This window comes from Amphibalanus amphitrite, unplaced genomic scaffold (assembly GCF_019059575.1).
Source record: "Amphibalanus amphitrite isolate SeventyFive unplaced genomic scaffold, NRLGWU_Aamphi_draft 000007F_arrow, whole genome shotgun sequence".
Lineage (NCBI taxonomy): Eukaryota > Metazoa > Arthropoda > Thecostraca > Balanomorpha > Balanidae > Amphibalanus > Amphibalanus amphitrite.
In genome coordinates this window covers 372,108-387,124 of record NW_024881503.1, presented here as the reverse complement: position 1 = coordinate 387,124, position 15,017 = coordinate 372,108, and the positions used below count along the sequence as shown (strand labels likewise).

At 47.4% G+C, this 15,017-nt stretch overlaps 1 protein-coding gene across 5 annotated transcripts in view; it reads right to left on the bottom strand.

The window, feature by feature from the left end:
• Window positions 1-2,713, bottom strand: part of LOC122378315 (cuticle protein CP14.6-like) — a 32,763-nt gene extending 30,050 nt beyond the window's left edge. For 2 of the 5 annotated variants that reach the window (XM_043359258.1, XM_043359267.1), the window contains exons 1-3: window positions 2,555-2,645; window positions 2,121-2,296; window positions 1,424-1,664 (exon numbers count right to left, since the gene is read on the bottom strand). In XM_043359258.1, coding sequence (XP_043215193.1) covers window positions 1,424-1,664; window positions 2,121-2,296; window positions 2,555-2,563 — 426 coding nt within the window. In that variant the 5' untranslated portion in view covers window positions 2,564-2,645. Of the gene's footprint in view, window positions 1-1,217; window positions 1,665-2,120; window positions 2,297-2,554 lie in introns of those variants that run through there. The other 3 variants (XM_043359288.1, XM_043359275.1, XM_043359282.1) reach the window with 3 other exon arrangements.
• Between the last annotated feature and the right edge of the window lie 12,304 nt (window positions 2,714-15,017).

Genomic DNA, 15,017 nt, shown 5'->3' with positions numbered 1-15,017 from the left:
CGGATCACAAGACCCAGCGCCCAGAGGTCTGGATCCAGGACGTCATCACAGGATGGGTTCAAAATGTCAAGCCTATATGATTCATAGGTATCGTACCTTGTTTTCAGTCGAAGCACCTTCACATCATCAGCACCAGTCTGCTCCATGGCGTACTTCCTCACGGCCTCCTCTCCAGTACCAGGTGGAAGCCGCGAGATGAAGACCGCGGCTTCCACCGCGGTCTTCATCACCACCACCACGTTTGTGAGTAAAGCTCACAAACGTGTGATTTAAAGTATTTTGTGCTAATGTGTACGTCACACTTGCCAGGGTGTCACGTACACATCTGCACTATTCCTGCGTATATCACACCTTGGTGTGATTTACACATCGGCAGTGTGTTGTGTCCGTAACACCCCGTGGTGTGATATACACGCGTCCAAAAAAAGAGCCGGAGTCGTTCCCTTTTTTAACGGTTTCAGCTCCGGCCCCGGCTCCGGGCAAAATCTGCCGGCTCCGGTGGCTCCAGCTCCGGCTCCGGCTCCGCACCCCTGGTGTTGACCTTTGACCCCATGCGTCAAATATTTCTAATTTCAGGCTAATAAAAAGATTAAATTGCGGACGGAACGGGTCACTCGAAACGACTCGTCACTGTCTTCTTCCTTGTGAAATTTCCGAAAGCGATGCCAATAGCCGTTTTCACGACGGCCATCTGGTACACATTTGGTGCACATCTGGTACAGATTAGGTGCAGATTTGGTCAAATCAGGTTCAGTGTGTCTCTTAGCAGCTATCAGCTATAGGTTTGCACTAATTGCTTATATGCCTGCTTTGTCATATAATCAGAGAGCATCATCAACACTGAAATAAATTCATAAAATGAAGATGTTTGCTGTAAAAGAAATTAGGTGCAGATTTGGTCAAATCAGGTGCATTCGCCGGATAGCCCGTCGTGAAAACGGCTAATATCGTCACCAGACGTGCAGTAGCCCTTTTTACATGAAATCTCGACAATTTTCGATCATACCGGTGTGCTGACATGCTGACGACAAAGAGAATACAACCAAAACTGGGCATTTAGATGTTGTATGTGCAAGTACATATAAGATATATTGGCAAATAAGATCTATATGCGACTGTTGAATCTCCCTAAGTCTTCCACGGCTTAATAAGCATTGAAACCCATGGCGTTTGAAAGCCTCCATAGAGTTTGTCTGTTGTGTCATCGAAAAAGATAATTAATGCGATTCACATATATTTTGTGGACATGGGACATACATTCGAACAAGTATCAATCACAACCGTATCACAATAAATACATGGACTCGTAAGCGTACAATTGGTGCATGAAATGTAGGGAATAGATGTATAAATACGATCAGCTAAATTACTGGTAGCTGGGCTGGTAGGCCTGGTACTGGGGCTGGGGCTGGACGGGGGCCGCCTGGTAGCTGGCCTGGGTCACCGGCACCTGCGGGGTCGGGTACTCGGTGGGCACGGGCGTCGGGAAATGGGCACCCTGCGGCTGGAAGCCGTTGGCGTCGGCCGTGTAGGTGACGGTGTAGGTGTTGCCGTAGTCGTCGGTGTAGCTGTACTGTCCCTGGACAGCGTAGCTGGGCTCGCTGCCGTAGCCGGCCACGGGCTTGCCAGACTCGGAGGCAGAGATGCCGTTCTCAGTCTCGAAGCTGTGAGAAACGTAGAATTGCAATTAATTGATTTGATCACAACTGAGGAGACTGCATGATCACAGCTATCTTCGTATGTTTATTGAGATTCCCCACCAACATATACAAATTCTAAAAGAAGGAAGGCCGTTTCTAGATCGATATTTGCATTCTAATTTCTAAATTTAGCAGATAAGTCGGGTGCTTTGCCCGTCTGACATTGACGATTTTCTGGAAAATCTTATGCCTTTCAAACCTTGGTAGAGTTCTTTTAATGCAGACATAGGTATATAAACTCTCCATATTTTTAACGATCTTTCTTCACATAATCATTTTAAGCTTTCATGATTACAAATAAACTGCTTTGTCCGCTGTTCTAATTTTCAGTCATTGTTTCTAGGCACACGTTTCCCTGATAGTTATCAATATTTCTAGGCCCTTTCCAATATATTTTTTGCCAATACTTTCTAGGCTTACCTGGAGTCGTAGGACTGGTCGTCACGGAGGTCAAACTGCTGAGAGAGGATCTGGGGGACCTTCTGTCCGTACTGCGGGGGAGCAGGGGCAGAGTAGGACGGCGGGGCCGGGGCAGAGTAGGGCCTCGGGGCAGGCCGGTCGGCAGCGGCCACGGCCATAACGGCGGCAATCAGAAGCTGGAAAAGAATATGAATGATTACATTTGAAAATTATTCAGATCAATTTTTCATAAACCACAATACAAACGAATCTTCTAAAATCATAATTAAGCATAGGTTTTCAGACTGCTGTATTCTGTTTAAAATAAGCCAATGATTTAAGTTCATATATCTCCAAAATATGATAAAAACGATTCGATGCACCTGAAAGCGTCAATAACAATTACCATCTCTAACTGAAGTAAAAAACGAATACAGTTTGTTCAAAGTACTCACCAGCTTCATGTTCTGGCTGTTGGGAGGATGTGTACTCTGCGAGCTGCACCAGTCGAATGATGTCCACTGCACCGGTCAGCCGGTCTTATATACCGGTCACGACTGGTCAGTCGACATTTGGCGAGCCTCGCCCATCCGACCCTCCCGCGGGACGCTACACTTTTACACGGGCAAGGTCATGCGTTCTGAATGAAGTCTGTGAACTTACAGTGAGAGTTTTGCTCTCTCACAATATCCTACGCTTGACTGGAGAACTAATGAAAATGTTTATGCGTAGTTTGTTGATTTAATTGTTATTTGACCATGACATTTAATCAGCATGGTAAGGGAAGGCGGGTCGGATGGACGTAGCCTTCAGTTTTCGTGAATATCTATACGTCAGAAACGGTGGATCACAATCAAACCTTTAGTAATCTCGAATAGTTCAATTTCACACCTATCATGACATTTTCATGTTCCTGACCAAAACATAACTTTGATCTGTGACATGATTCTCGTGAAGTTGTCAGGCCAGGCTGGTGGCTTATGGCTGAGCACATACATATTCCATGCGGTCTACAGACTAATGAGAAGAAACGTGCCAGCATGTGAAATTATGTTTGTTCCATGGATTATGGTGTGTGTCAATGGCAGTTGATGTTCAGGTCAAAGTCATTGATCGTAGATGACATCGGTTGACTTCTTTGTATTTTACAGCTACTCATGAAAGCTTATTTCTATTCCTATTAATTTTTAACACGCGCATTACTGGGGTATTTTTTCCATGACGCGAGTAACTGAGGGGGCTCTTCAGAGTTCCCTCTATCTCCGAAACTATACTGTGCCGATCATCAATTATCAAACGGTATCTGATAGCCCTGGAAAACTGTCAAGCGAAACTAAATTCTATTGACCTCGAGGTCACTGATGACGTCAAAGTTCAGGTCAAAGTAAAAATTATCAGCAGTTTGGCTTGTTCACAATTAAGGTTCTGGCCGCCGGCTTACAATTCTGATCGGGATCATTTTTGGTTTGTGCACTCCTTGATATATGCCTTAGATACCCTGAGTGTACCGATCTCGTACTTGGAACTCTTCAGGTCAGGGCCAGGCTATCCTAGGTCACGAAAAGTTTATATCATTTATCGGTCACATGCCGCATGTTTTATGGTCCATTTTACTAATCAATTTCGAAAACAATGTCGTCTGTGTCATTTGAGTTCATTCTCAGCTGAATTTACGGAAGATCAGGTCACTTTCTTCAGGTCAGAAAAGGTCAAACTTTGAAAATGACATTTTTTAACAAAAAGGTGCCCCTCAGATGCAGTTGGAGCCTCAGATGCAGTAGATTCCTGGGACACAGCTCGTCTAGAAAAGTGCATTTTTATGTCAAAAATAAAAAGTTGAAAAATTTACTATTTTCTTAGCCCTCGTTTAGTTATGTATGGTATAAACGATTTTTATGCTTTCAATGCACACTTATCACCAGCACAGTGACTTGGAGTCACATATAACTATTACCATCGGATTCGGCGTGAAAAATAAGCCATAAAACATGTGTCGCACGCCCATGTAGAAAGTGAAAACCGTGACCTTTCGTGACCTGACCTGACCTTGACCCGTACTTAGTATGACCCCTATACCCACATGGTACCTTCACTAGGTCTTTGAGATCATTTTTGGTGAGTTTCGAGCAGCAGCTATCGATTCCACTGTCCGTAAGCCTATTCATGCAAAACCCCATAATTTGACCTTTGACCTGATCTTGACCCGAAAGTTGACCTCAATCTTAAAATCTTAAGAGTGATTTTGGAAGGTCTCGTAGAGACCTTTCGAACGCCACCTCTCGGGGCTCGATACGACCATTGGTTCTCGAGATAACAGGGGGGGGGGGTCGGATCCGACCCCCCCCGGCTGTCGTGGGTACGGAAATAGCCCAGGGGTGCCGGGATATGCTCCAGGTGAACGCCCCGGCGCTGCAGGGCGTAGGCACACCTGCATCCGGCGAGCGAATTTGCAGATAACCCGATAGAATAATGTTTTCTGGGGTAGCACATTCTTTCCATATGTCCACATTTGTCTTAGTTAAAGTATGTAAGTGAAATCGAGTGGACGCATACCTAATGGTAAGCATGTCATACCGAAACATCCCGCTCAAAACGTGCACCATTCGGTGGTCGAATTAACCAAAGGTTCCCACCTACTCTTTTCTCACGAATCTGAAATGGTTCACATGGACTTAACCCGCGACCGCCTGGGGGGGGGGGGTCGGATCCGACCCCGCCCCTCCGTTTTTCTTGAATAACTCATGAACCGCTTGCGCTATCAACTTGAAACTTCGCATACCTTCTCCCCCATCAATTTGACGTCTCCTGTGCAATTTTTAAGAAAAAATTTACAAAATTTTTTGAGATATATCGATTTTAGTGATGTAACTACATGGCGTTTTCAGTCAAAAAATGGTAAATGTTTTAAAAAATCGCCAAAAATCGAGGTTTTAAGCAAATTGCAAATTAAGGACATGAAAAGACGCAGCTCAACGAGTTCTTTAAAATGGTTATCTCGGATTTTCCATAAAATGCGTTTTTCACCCCTAAAAATTCAAAAAACTATATTTTTTGTAAAACAGCTAATAAAATCCAAAATTTTGAGAATTTCCAAACAACCGTAATATATGTTATAGAGCTCTATTAGAACATTAGATGTCCCAAATTTCAACTTTCTATCTTGATTTTGACCCCCAAATTGTAAAAAATAGCTCCAACATGCATAGGGCATGGTGACGTCATAAGCATTTTCGCGAATTAGAGGCACTTCTGAACATCGCATGTGAAAACAAATGACACCACTAGATTCCTGGGACAAAGCTCGTCTAGAAAAGTGCATTTTTATGTCAAAAATAAAAAATTGAAAAATTGACTTTTTTTCTTGGCCCTCGTTTAGTTATGTATGGAATAAACGATTTTTTATGCTTTCAATGCACACTTATCACCAGCACAGTGACTTGGGGTCACATATAACCATTACCATCGGATTTGGCGTGAAAAATAAGCCATAAAACATGTGTCGCACGCCCATGTAGCAGAAAGTGAAAACCGTGACCTTTCGTGACCTGACCTGACCTTGACCCGTACTTAGTATGACCCCGATACGCACATGGTACCTTCACTAGGTCTTTGAGGTCCTTTGTGGTGAGTTTCGAGCAGCAGCTATCGATTCCGCTGTCCGTAAGCCTAATCATGCAAAACCCCTGAATTTGACCTTTGACCTGACCTTGACCCGAAAGTTGACCTCAATCTTAAAATCTTAAGAGTGCTTTGGGAAGGTCTCGTAGAGACCTTTCGAACGCCGCCTCGCGGGGCTCGATACGACCATTGGTTCTCGAGATAACAGGGGGGGGTCGGATCCGACCCCCCCCCCAGGCTGATGTGGGTACGGAAATAGCCCAGGCGGTGCCGGGTTAAAGGGCTGACCATCACGACCAAAGAAAATGTGTAAATGCCTTTTTGTTTCTCTTGCACACCTTTTTTATCATGCATTGGCCGCATAAATGCACATATACAAATATTGGTATAGAGAAGCCGATGCATCATGCTAATTTGTTCTTTGGCTGGCATACCCAAACAACAACGAAGAGCTCGCACTGAGTTCACCTGGGTTATGTCGCAACCTGGCTACCGACCAGTCCATAAACGGAGTCAATCGCCGGGCCGATAATCAGAAAATCAGCCGCACCCATTAGGTGTGAGTCAAACGGGCCCCGAAGATGAGCAGCGAGCGCCGACCTTGACGCGCCCCATCTTGTAATGACCACGATATTAATGTGTGTCAGGTGCGGTGCGCGGCGGCGGGCGGTACCCCTAGCCGGTGAGTGGTCAGTGGTCATCAGTGTTCACTGGTCAGTGGTCAGTGGTAGCCGCCTCGGGCAACTGGGCGGCGGGCGGCCAGCGAGGCGCGAAACGGGAGCAGCCAATGCCACTGGGGCAGTTTCAACAGAGCACTCCCCGCCGATCGGCGACCGATAACCGAGCTCTATATCTAACCCCGATCTGCGACGGGTCAGAGCCGCTCGCGCCCCGGCCGAGACTCGAGAGTGGGTGGTCGAACCTGGTGACAATGGCGGCATAAATGTCACCTGGGAGGGATGCGATAAGACAGGACTGGATCGTGAGTTATGAGGTAAAAGACGCGATGGGGGTGGAGGTCGTGTACTGGTTATAGTCGTCATTTATCCGTTACAAATGGAGTACCTTCTACAGACCCGCCTGTTTAATGTTCGCCAGACGTTGCTCTGTTACATAAAACCGTATCACTTCATGTCTCTTTTGGTGCCAGGACGGGTCAGCCTTGCCCTCTTTCCATCCATAGTCCCTGCACCCACCTACATACCGGCACACACACCCAGCACACACACGGTCCATAACTCAGCTCGGGGGTCGCCGCAGACACCGGCGCTGCGGGACGCGACTCGCGGTGTCATCCCGCAGGTGTCACCTCTCCTGTGTCACCCTTCCGGTGTCACCCCTCCGGCGGCAGACACCGCGATCGTGTCACCCGATAGGGAGCCCTCCGTGTCATCGCTGGGGGCGACCCAACACCGTCCATCGCTCCTGCCCATAACTCGCGCTCGGCCACATATCACCGTTTCGCAACAGCTCCCGGTCGGCCGGCGATGGGCTAATCAGGCTGGAGCGGGTGCAGGGGGCACAGCGGCACATCAGGAGGGAATCTGGTGCAGCGCGGTCTGTCATTAGCAGCGGCCAGGAGCCTCCCCGTGCCGAGGGCGCCGGTTGCGCCGGGTCGCCCGTTAGGTATCTACCTGCCCCGATGGTGTACCGACTGCCCCCGTCGACAGGCAGAGGGGGAGAGGGGTGGGGTAGAGGGAGCAGAGGGTGGGAGTGGATGGTGAGCGCACGGCGATATGATGGGCGTGCGTGAGGTGTGTGGTAATACGACCCCACCCGATCTGCAAAAGGATCGCCGCTGAATTGCCTCGAATAGTGGCTCAATTACATTGAACTTGGCTTGAAATACCGACGACACACAATCGACATTTTTAGTCATTTGCACAGCCGTTGACATATTTGAACATTGCTTCATTTACATGCAGATAATTGCATTAATCAGTTTTAACATGCGCAGCACACGTAAACGAAAGAACCATTCACTCCCTCAAATACTGAACGAGTAACCAATGAAGAAATGGAGCGTTCCCAAGCAGAGCCGCAGGAACGCGCCGCGGCCATTGTCTTTCCCAGGTGTTGTTGCATGCGATTACGTACCCCGGAGGCTACCGCAGGTGATTCAGCAGTCGGTTTGCCTCTCTCGGTATTCAGCTGATCGTTTGTAATATCCGGGCGGATTGGCTTATCCCCGGGTTATCCTCTACGCCCCAGGTCACGCCCCTAGGTCAGCGGATAGGCCTCCGCCCTCCATGGGTGGCCACAAGGGTCTGTTTCGCGCCCAGCAGTGAAGGGGCGGGGCAGATTCAGTGGGGCATGCAATGATAGTGCAAATCTTACCACCGAGAGATGATTTATGCTAGCTGCATTTCACATTTCTACATGTCGAACGTCATCTTTTAGTGTAAAATGTCCCTAAAAGTATGTAATTCAAAGTTGAATTACGCTAGTAGCCGCCGTAATTTGCTCAGTGATCATCTTCGACGTTATCGCCAGGTAAATGCAGGCACACTTTGACATTTACATGCTTTTTTACATCATCTAGGATTAAATTAACCCATACTAGCCTAGCAGCCACCAAAAAGGGAGAGAGGAAAATATCGGAAACCGTCACTTGCAATGAAGGTAGGTATGCATCTGTTTTTGGTTGGGCACATACCTACCTGGAGATGAAATAACATCGTCCGTTGTACACTTGTTAGTTGTTTTGGGATAAAGAACGGCATTTCTTTCTTTCGTATCGTACCGTGCAATTCATCCTATACCTAAACTAGAGTACGACTGCTCTTTAGAGAGTTTCCTATGAAGTCTTCGTTAGCGCTAATGATATACATGAAGCGCCCACTCTATCTCATTGTAGTTATGACATATCAGCCAGCGCCCATTACTCGGTGTTCCAGTGTTCAATTAAAGTGCTGTCTGCCGAATGTACTCAGCAGCTGATTAGCAGATCCTTGCAGCTAATTGTGCACTGTGCAGTGTGGGGCGTTCCACGACAAATCGACAAGTGCCCTGCACCCTCATATTTTATTTTTTGCTTAAAATTGGTCTAATGGGTTGTGATGGGCGGGGAAGCCAGCTGTGGCAAGGATTTTTTTCTTCGAACAACGGTTTCCGAGATATAGCCTCGGGCAATTCCTGGAGTTAACGCTGCAGCCCTATGTTTGGCGGCCTATAACTCAGAAACTATTGGTTTTTTACGATAAAAACTTGATATGGTTCAACTCGCAATCAACCAACAAACATTTTGGCTATCTCGGATTTTCAATTTTTGAAAATTTTGATCACATGACCTTTTGTTCTATTTTTGGAAGAGTGACCTTGATATTTTCCCCACTGAAAGTTGCAATTTTGTCTGGTGACGATTATAGCCTTATCAATTGTCATTCATATGCGATAATAAAAAAAGTGGTTATCGCCCTGCGTTGACCTCAGGTCAGGTCATTTTTATGACCTGTCCATTATTACGAGCGGGAGCGACAGCGAGATCTCGAGAATAAAGCAAGATAGCGACAAGCAGTAAACGGTAAAGGGTACACACGGATAAGGTCTATAATTTTTACTGAGGTCATTTTCAGGTCAGGTGAAAGATGACGTCACTGGAGCTAAAAGGATGTCAAAATAGCGGCACTATACAAATATATGAAGTTTTTCTCGAATAACTTTCAAGGTATCCCACCTAGGAACAAACTAATAGCACCATCGTGATCCTCTCGTCGATCCGCATCGAAACATATGTATGTTGACCTCGAAAGGTTGAAAGGTCAAAAGTTGACCCTAGTACACGTGATCTAAGGTCAACTTTTGACCTTTCGACCTTTCGAGGTCAACATACATATGTTTCGATGCGGATCGACGAGAGGATCACGATGGTGCTGTTAGTTTGTTCCTAGGTGGGATACCTTGAAAGTTATTCGAGAAAAACTTCATATATATGTATAGTGCCGCTATTTGGACTTCCTTTTAGCTCCTGTGACGTCATCTTTGACCTGACCTGAAAATGACCTCAGTAAAAATTATAGACCTTATCCGTGTGTACCCTTTACCGTTTACCGCTTGTCGCTATCTTGCTTTATTCTCGAGATCTCGCTGTCGCTCCCGCTCGTAATAATGGACAGGTCATAAAAATGACCTAACCTGAGGCCAACGCAGGGCGATAACCACTTTTTTTATTATCGCATATGAATGAAAATTGATAAGGGTTTAGTCGTCATCAGACAAAATTGCAACTTTCAGTGGGGAAAATATCAAGGTCACTCTTCGAAAAATAGGACAAAAGGTCACGTGATCAAAATTTTCAAAAATTGAAAATCCGAGATAGCCAAAATGTTTGTTGGTTGATTGTGTGTTGAACCATATAAAGTTTTTATCGTAAAAAACCAATAGTTTCTGAGTTATAGGCCGCCAAACATAGGGCTGCAGCGCGAACTCCAGGAATTGCCCGAGGCTATATCTCGGAAACCGTTGTTCGAAGAAAAAAATCCTTGCCACAGCTGGCTTCCCCGCCCATCACAACCCCTTACACCAGTTTTCAACAAAGAATAAAATATGAGGGTGCAAATTTAATTTTTTATTTGTCGATTTGTCGTGGAACGCCCCGTGTGCAGTAGCTTGGAGTGATACAAAGCTGAAGCACAGGCGTGCTCATTGTGCTAAGAGGTACGACGTGACAGTGCTCTTGTAAGCAGTGATAATGCTGAGCCTCAACAAATGCTGAGCAGCAGTGCCGAGTCCACAGGGATCAGAATGCAAGTTGAATTAGATTTAGTATTTGTTGGGCTCGGCACTGACGGCATTGGCTCTACCACTAGTCAAGTCTTTCAGCGCTAGCCTGAAACTGCTTTTAAATGTTAAGGTTTCGTTTAGTTACATCTCTGTTTCCTGTTCATTTTATAAGTGCAGATGTTGTTTTTTAAATGAATGAAAAGTTTAGGAAATCTTTAACTTGACGTAAGGCCATTCACCAAAGACGTTGGCATTATACGCTATCAATTTGCGTCTTTCTACTTATGCATTCAATCAATTGGCAGCTGAAGATCGGAATCGAGAACTGGAGGGCTATCAGCCACCTACGTATGTATCTCCATTTCACATCATCCCCACGGCCTCCTGAGCCTGGCGATGGACGTGACGTCAGATCTAACGCGACGTGACTTGCGTCCCCGTCGTCGCCATCTTCGCCCCAGATCGCTCCAGCTTCCTCATCCGCGTATCTCTTCGCAGACCCACCGAGGTCGCCCCTGGCCGATGGACCCACCTGGGGTGGTACTCGTCCCCTGATCAACTACCTTCTGCAGAACGCCCACCGGAACCGGCAGGGTGGCCTTCCTTCCAGAAGCATCTCCCACACCGGAGACGCCTTGTCCAGCTGCCGGGAGGGGCGCGCGGTGGGTCATGGCCGCTACTAGCCCAGATTGAGGCACCATCGCACACCCCAGGCGTTGGACGCCATGCATCTCTGGTGTGACTGGGCGGTGCGGGCGGGACGGGACGGGGCGGCCCCGCTCCGCCGGGAGCGGTGGGGCTGTCTGTCTGTCTGCACGGGGTCGGTCTGCCTAACGGCGCGGACTGCTCTGATTACCTGGCCACGGAGTGTCGGCGGGAGGCCATCGCTGGCCCATAGCCGCCGGCTGGGGACGACGTGAAGCGACTGGTCTCTGATCAGCGGTCAGCGCTCAGCGGTCAGCACCCAGCGGACGGTGCCAGGGCGGGGCGGGGCGGGGCGGGAGCGGCGGCGGAGGGGTGCCGAGGCGCTGGCGGAGGTCACAGCGGAGATGACCAGTGATGACGAAACAGCAGCGCGCCCGCCGTCAGCGGGGAGGTAGGGTCCAGCCCTCCCCGGGCCCCGCCCTAGGAGGACCCGCCTGGTGGCTGGGAGCACCTGGGCCACCCCTGAGCATCGCCCACATTTGCGCAATCACACATCCGTTTGACAAACGGCCATCTTTATGGATTTCATGTAATGGTTTACGCCTAAACACTTCTTTCTCGAATTTATCTTCTCTTGATGGGCAACTTTCGCCGTGGGATAGTTAGAGGCATTATAATTGTTCCGCTTGCAATGAGCCGTCGCTAAGGAGCGGCGACTAAACGTTAGGCGGCACGGGCGGACAACGATAGCAGCGCCTCTATCGGTCACTAGGGAAAGCTGGGCTGTAGGCGACGAAATACCGGCTGAGTTGTCACAAGTTAAATTGGTTTATAGACATCCGTCTTGTGAAAAAGTTGAACTTTTGCCTTCAATATTTCTACAGGCAATTTTAGAAGTGCCTTCACATAGATTACAAAACCGTTTAAATTATTTTATTCACTTCAAGCCTTCCCTATTGTTCTTGATGATGCGGGAACTATTTCTAATTAGTGTTTCTAGCTTAGTAAAAGAACATATTGTGCAAACGATGAAAAAAGCATAAATGGAAAATTTTAAATGCAATTTTCTGTAACAAATAATGGTAAATTCTCTACACATCAAGGAAAAGGTGCATGCTAACTGATAATTTAAAGTTCTTGGGGCCAGTTGGTTTCTTCTTTTCTTACGTCGCCCCAATGGCCGCGAATACACTTGTGATAACGCCTATCGAGGCCGCCTCACACAGGAACTCGCATGTGGGTTGCGAGTTTGCGGGTTTTAAGTTTGCGGGCAAAATATTAATTCATAGAGTGATTAGACCGTTCCCTTATATGGTAACTTCATGAATGCAGTGAAGCCGGTACACCTTCAGAAAATTACATATAGTCGCAATACCAGCGCAACGAACCAAAATTCGATTCCAACACAAAACCCGCAAATCTCGCAGAACTCGCAGACCTCGCAGCGAGGAAAATCGAAAGTTGACTCAAAATCAACTTTTGGAATGCGATGCAAGGTCGCTCGCAAGTTGAAAACATGCAGACTCGCTAGTTCGATGGTAGCGTGAGTCACTCGGCTTAGATTGTATTATCTGATGTTGAAGAAGCCCGAAACCCCAAAAAGTCGCAACCCGCATGCGAGTTCCAGTGTGGGGCGGCCAGGTAAGACGCTAGATAGCCGTGACCTGCAATACGCACAGCACAAGTCAACAAGAGCGCGTATGTATTTTAAGTGCAATTACGTGCATCTATTTTAACACCTGCGTACGTACGTGCAGGTTCCACGATTACGCTCGCTTGTCTCCCAAAACGTGGCTGACTGGAAACATGTTCAGTGGTTACTGGCTACTGACATTTCCATACACTGCAAAGTGTGGTTGCAACTCAAAGTACATAGTGATATTCATCAAGAGATAAATGTTTCACTGCGTGCCAATCCGCCCTCGTATGCATCGTTTGTAGAGGCTTGAATAATGAGCATACTCTTCAACAGTTCATTTCGCCTATCTTAGGTAAAAGTTGTAGTTTTCGCAAACGCACGCATGCCAATGCCTGACGTAACTGACAATGATAATTAACCCGCGCACCGACGGGGGTCTGCGCCAACTTAGTACCGACGGGGGGGGGGGGGCGGATGACCGCCCCCCCCTGAGATCTCGAGAACGAAGCAAGATAGCGACAAGCGGTAAAAGGCATCGGATACGCACGGTCAAGATCTACAATTTTTACTAAGGTCATTTTCAGGTCAGGTCAAAGATGACGTCACAGGGGTCGAAAAAGCCAAAATGGCGGCGCTAAATATGGAGAGAGTTTTTCTCGAATAACTTTCGAATTAGTCAAGATAGGAACAAACTAAGGGCATCATCGTGATCCTCTCGTCAATCCGCATCGAATGATATATATGTTGACCTCGAAAGGTCAAGGTCAAAGGTTGACCTCAGGTCACGTGACCTCGAGGTCAGCATGTATATCATTCGATGCGTCTTGACGAGCTGAACACAATGAGACCATCCACGCGTCTGTATCTTGTTCCTGTACGGAGTTATTGGCCAAAAACCTTTGGTGACCTTTGATGACGTCACATGACCTCACAGCTGCCCAACAGCAAAACAGACCTCAAGGTAGTGAAGGTTGATCGTATATGAAGTCATGTATGGTATATGGGGCCATTCCGACCCGTTTTAGTGGTAAAAACAGGGAGTTGATTTTTCCCCCATTGACTTATAATGGGGAGGTCGCGAAATTGACCTGACCTTAGGTCACCGATATCAAAATTCCGAGATATACAAATTGTAGCTACTAATGACCTAATAACATCCTGCGACTTTCAAAGGCCTCCGACATCTACTGTAGCTCTGGCACGGTGACAAAGTTGCAAAAAAGTGACTTGAGGTTGGGTCATTCAAAGTGACCTGGTGACCTGACCTTGAAAGGTAGGAGGTTCAAACTTGCACACCATGTGTAAAATTGATAAGGGAATAGTCATACCAAATTTCGCGGCGCTACGCGCCGCGGTTTTCCCGCTATTCGCGAAAAACCTCAGGGGGGGCGGATATCCGCCCCCCCCCCGTCGGTGCGCGGGTTAATGAAGGGCACACTGGTCTTCATTGCACATACGTGTAAAATCTTTATAGGGCAATCAGTACGTTTTTTTGTTGGACTACATTCACATTTAAAAGCGTGTGTGCTGATTGGCAATTACGACTAATTAATAGCTATATCACGATGGCTATTTCTCTTGTGTCAACTACGCTTGTGCCACTCAATTGAAGGTTGTCCGTTCACTCACAGGTATGCTGGTACGCGCCCTCGTCTGTTGAACAATTTCACGCCGTATGCGTCCTTTTCCTTTTCCTCTTTTACAGCATAATACAATAGATATATATATACATACATATATATCTATATATATATGTATATATAATTCCTTCTTGTGTAGAAGTGTGTCAGCTGACAAATGTCAGAGGAAGAAAACATCTGAGCCCGAATTGATACGCCTTCAATGTGCTAATGTCATGCATGTATAGATCCAAACCAGATATCCTTCGAAAAAGGGGCTATAAGTGTCCAGTCTAGGAGTGGCACATACTGGCCTCTGGCCCCAGCCTCCTATCTCAGCATCGCCCAATTCTCCTGTCTAGGCCCGTGTCGAAGACGGCACTGCGATGACCATGTCAGGGTGACCCAGAACCAATGACAGCCTGCCGGGGTCACCACTGACCACCCACACCGCCACCGATCTCCAGATGATCCAACCCAGTCATCCTCACTCATCCTTCCCCTCTTCTAGTCCACACCAGCGCGAAGGCCCGCCGGTGGCGACGACCAATGGTATCTCCTCGGCCATCTCCGGCGGTGACGAACGGGTCAGGGAGCGACCCCCGCTGCTGCGGACGACACCCCTGTCGTCACGGTCAGGTCGGCGGATGGCGTCATCGCGGCCGAGCGATGTTA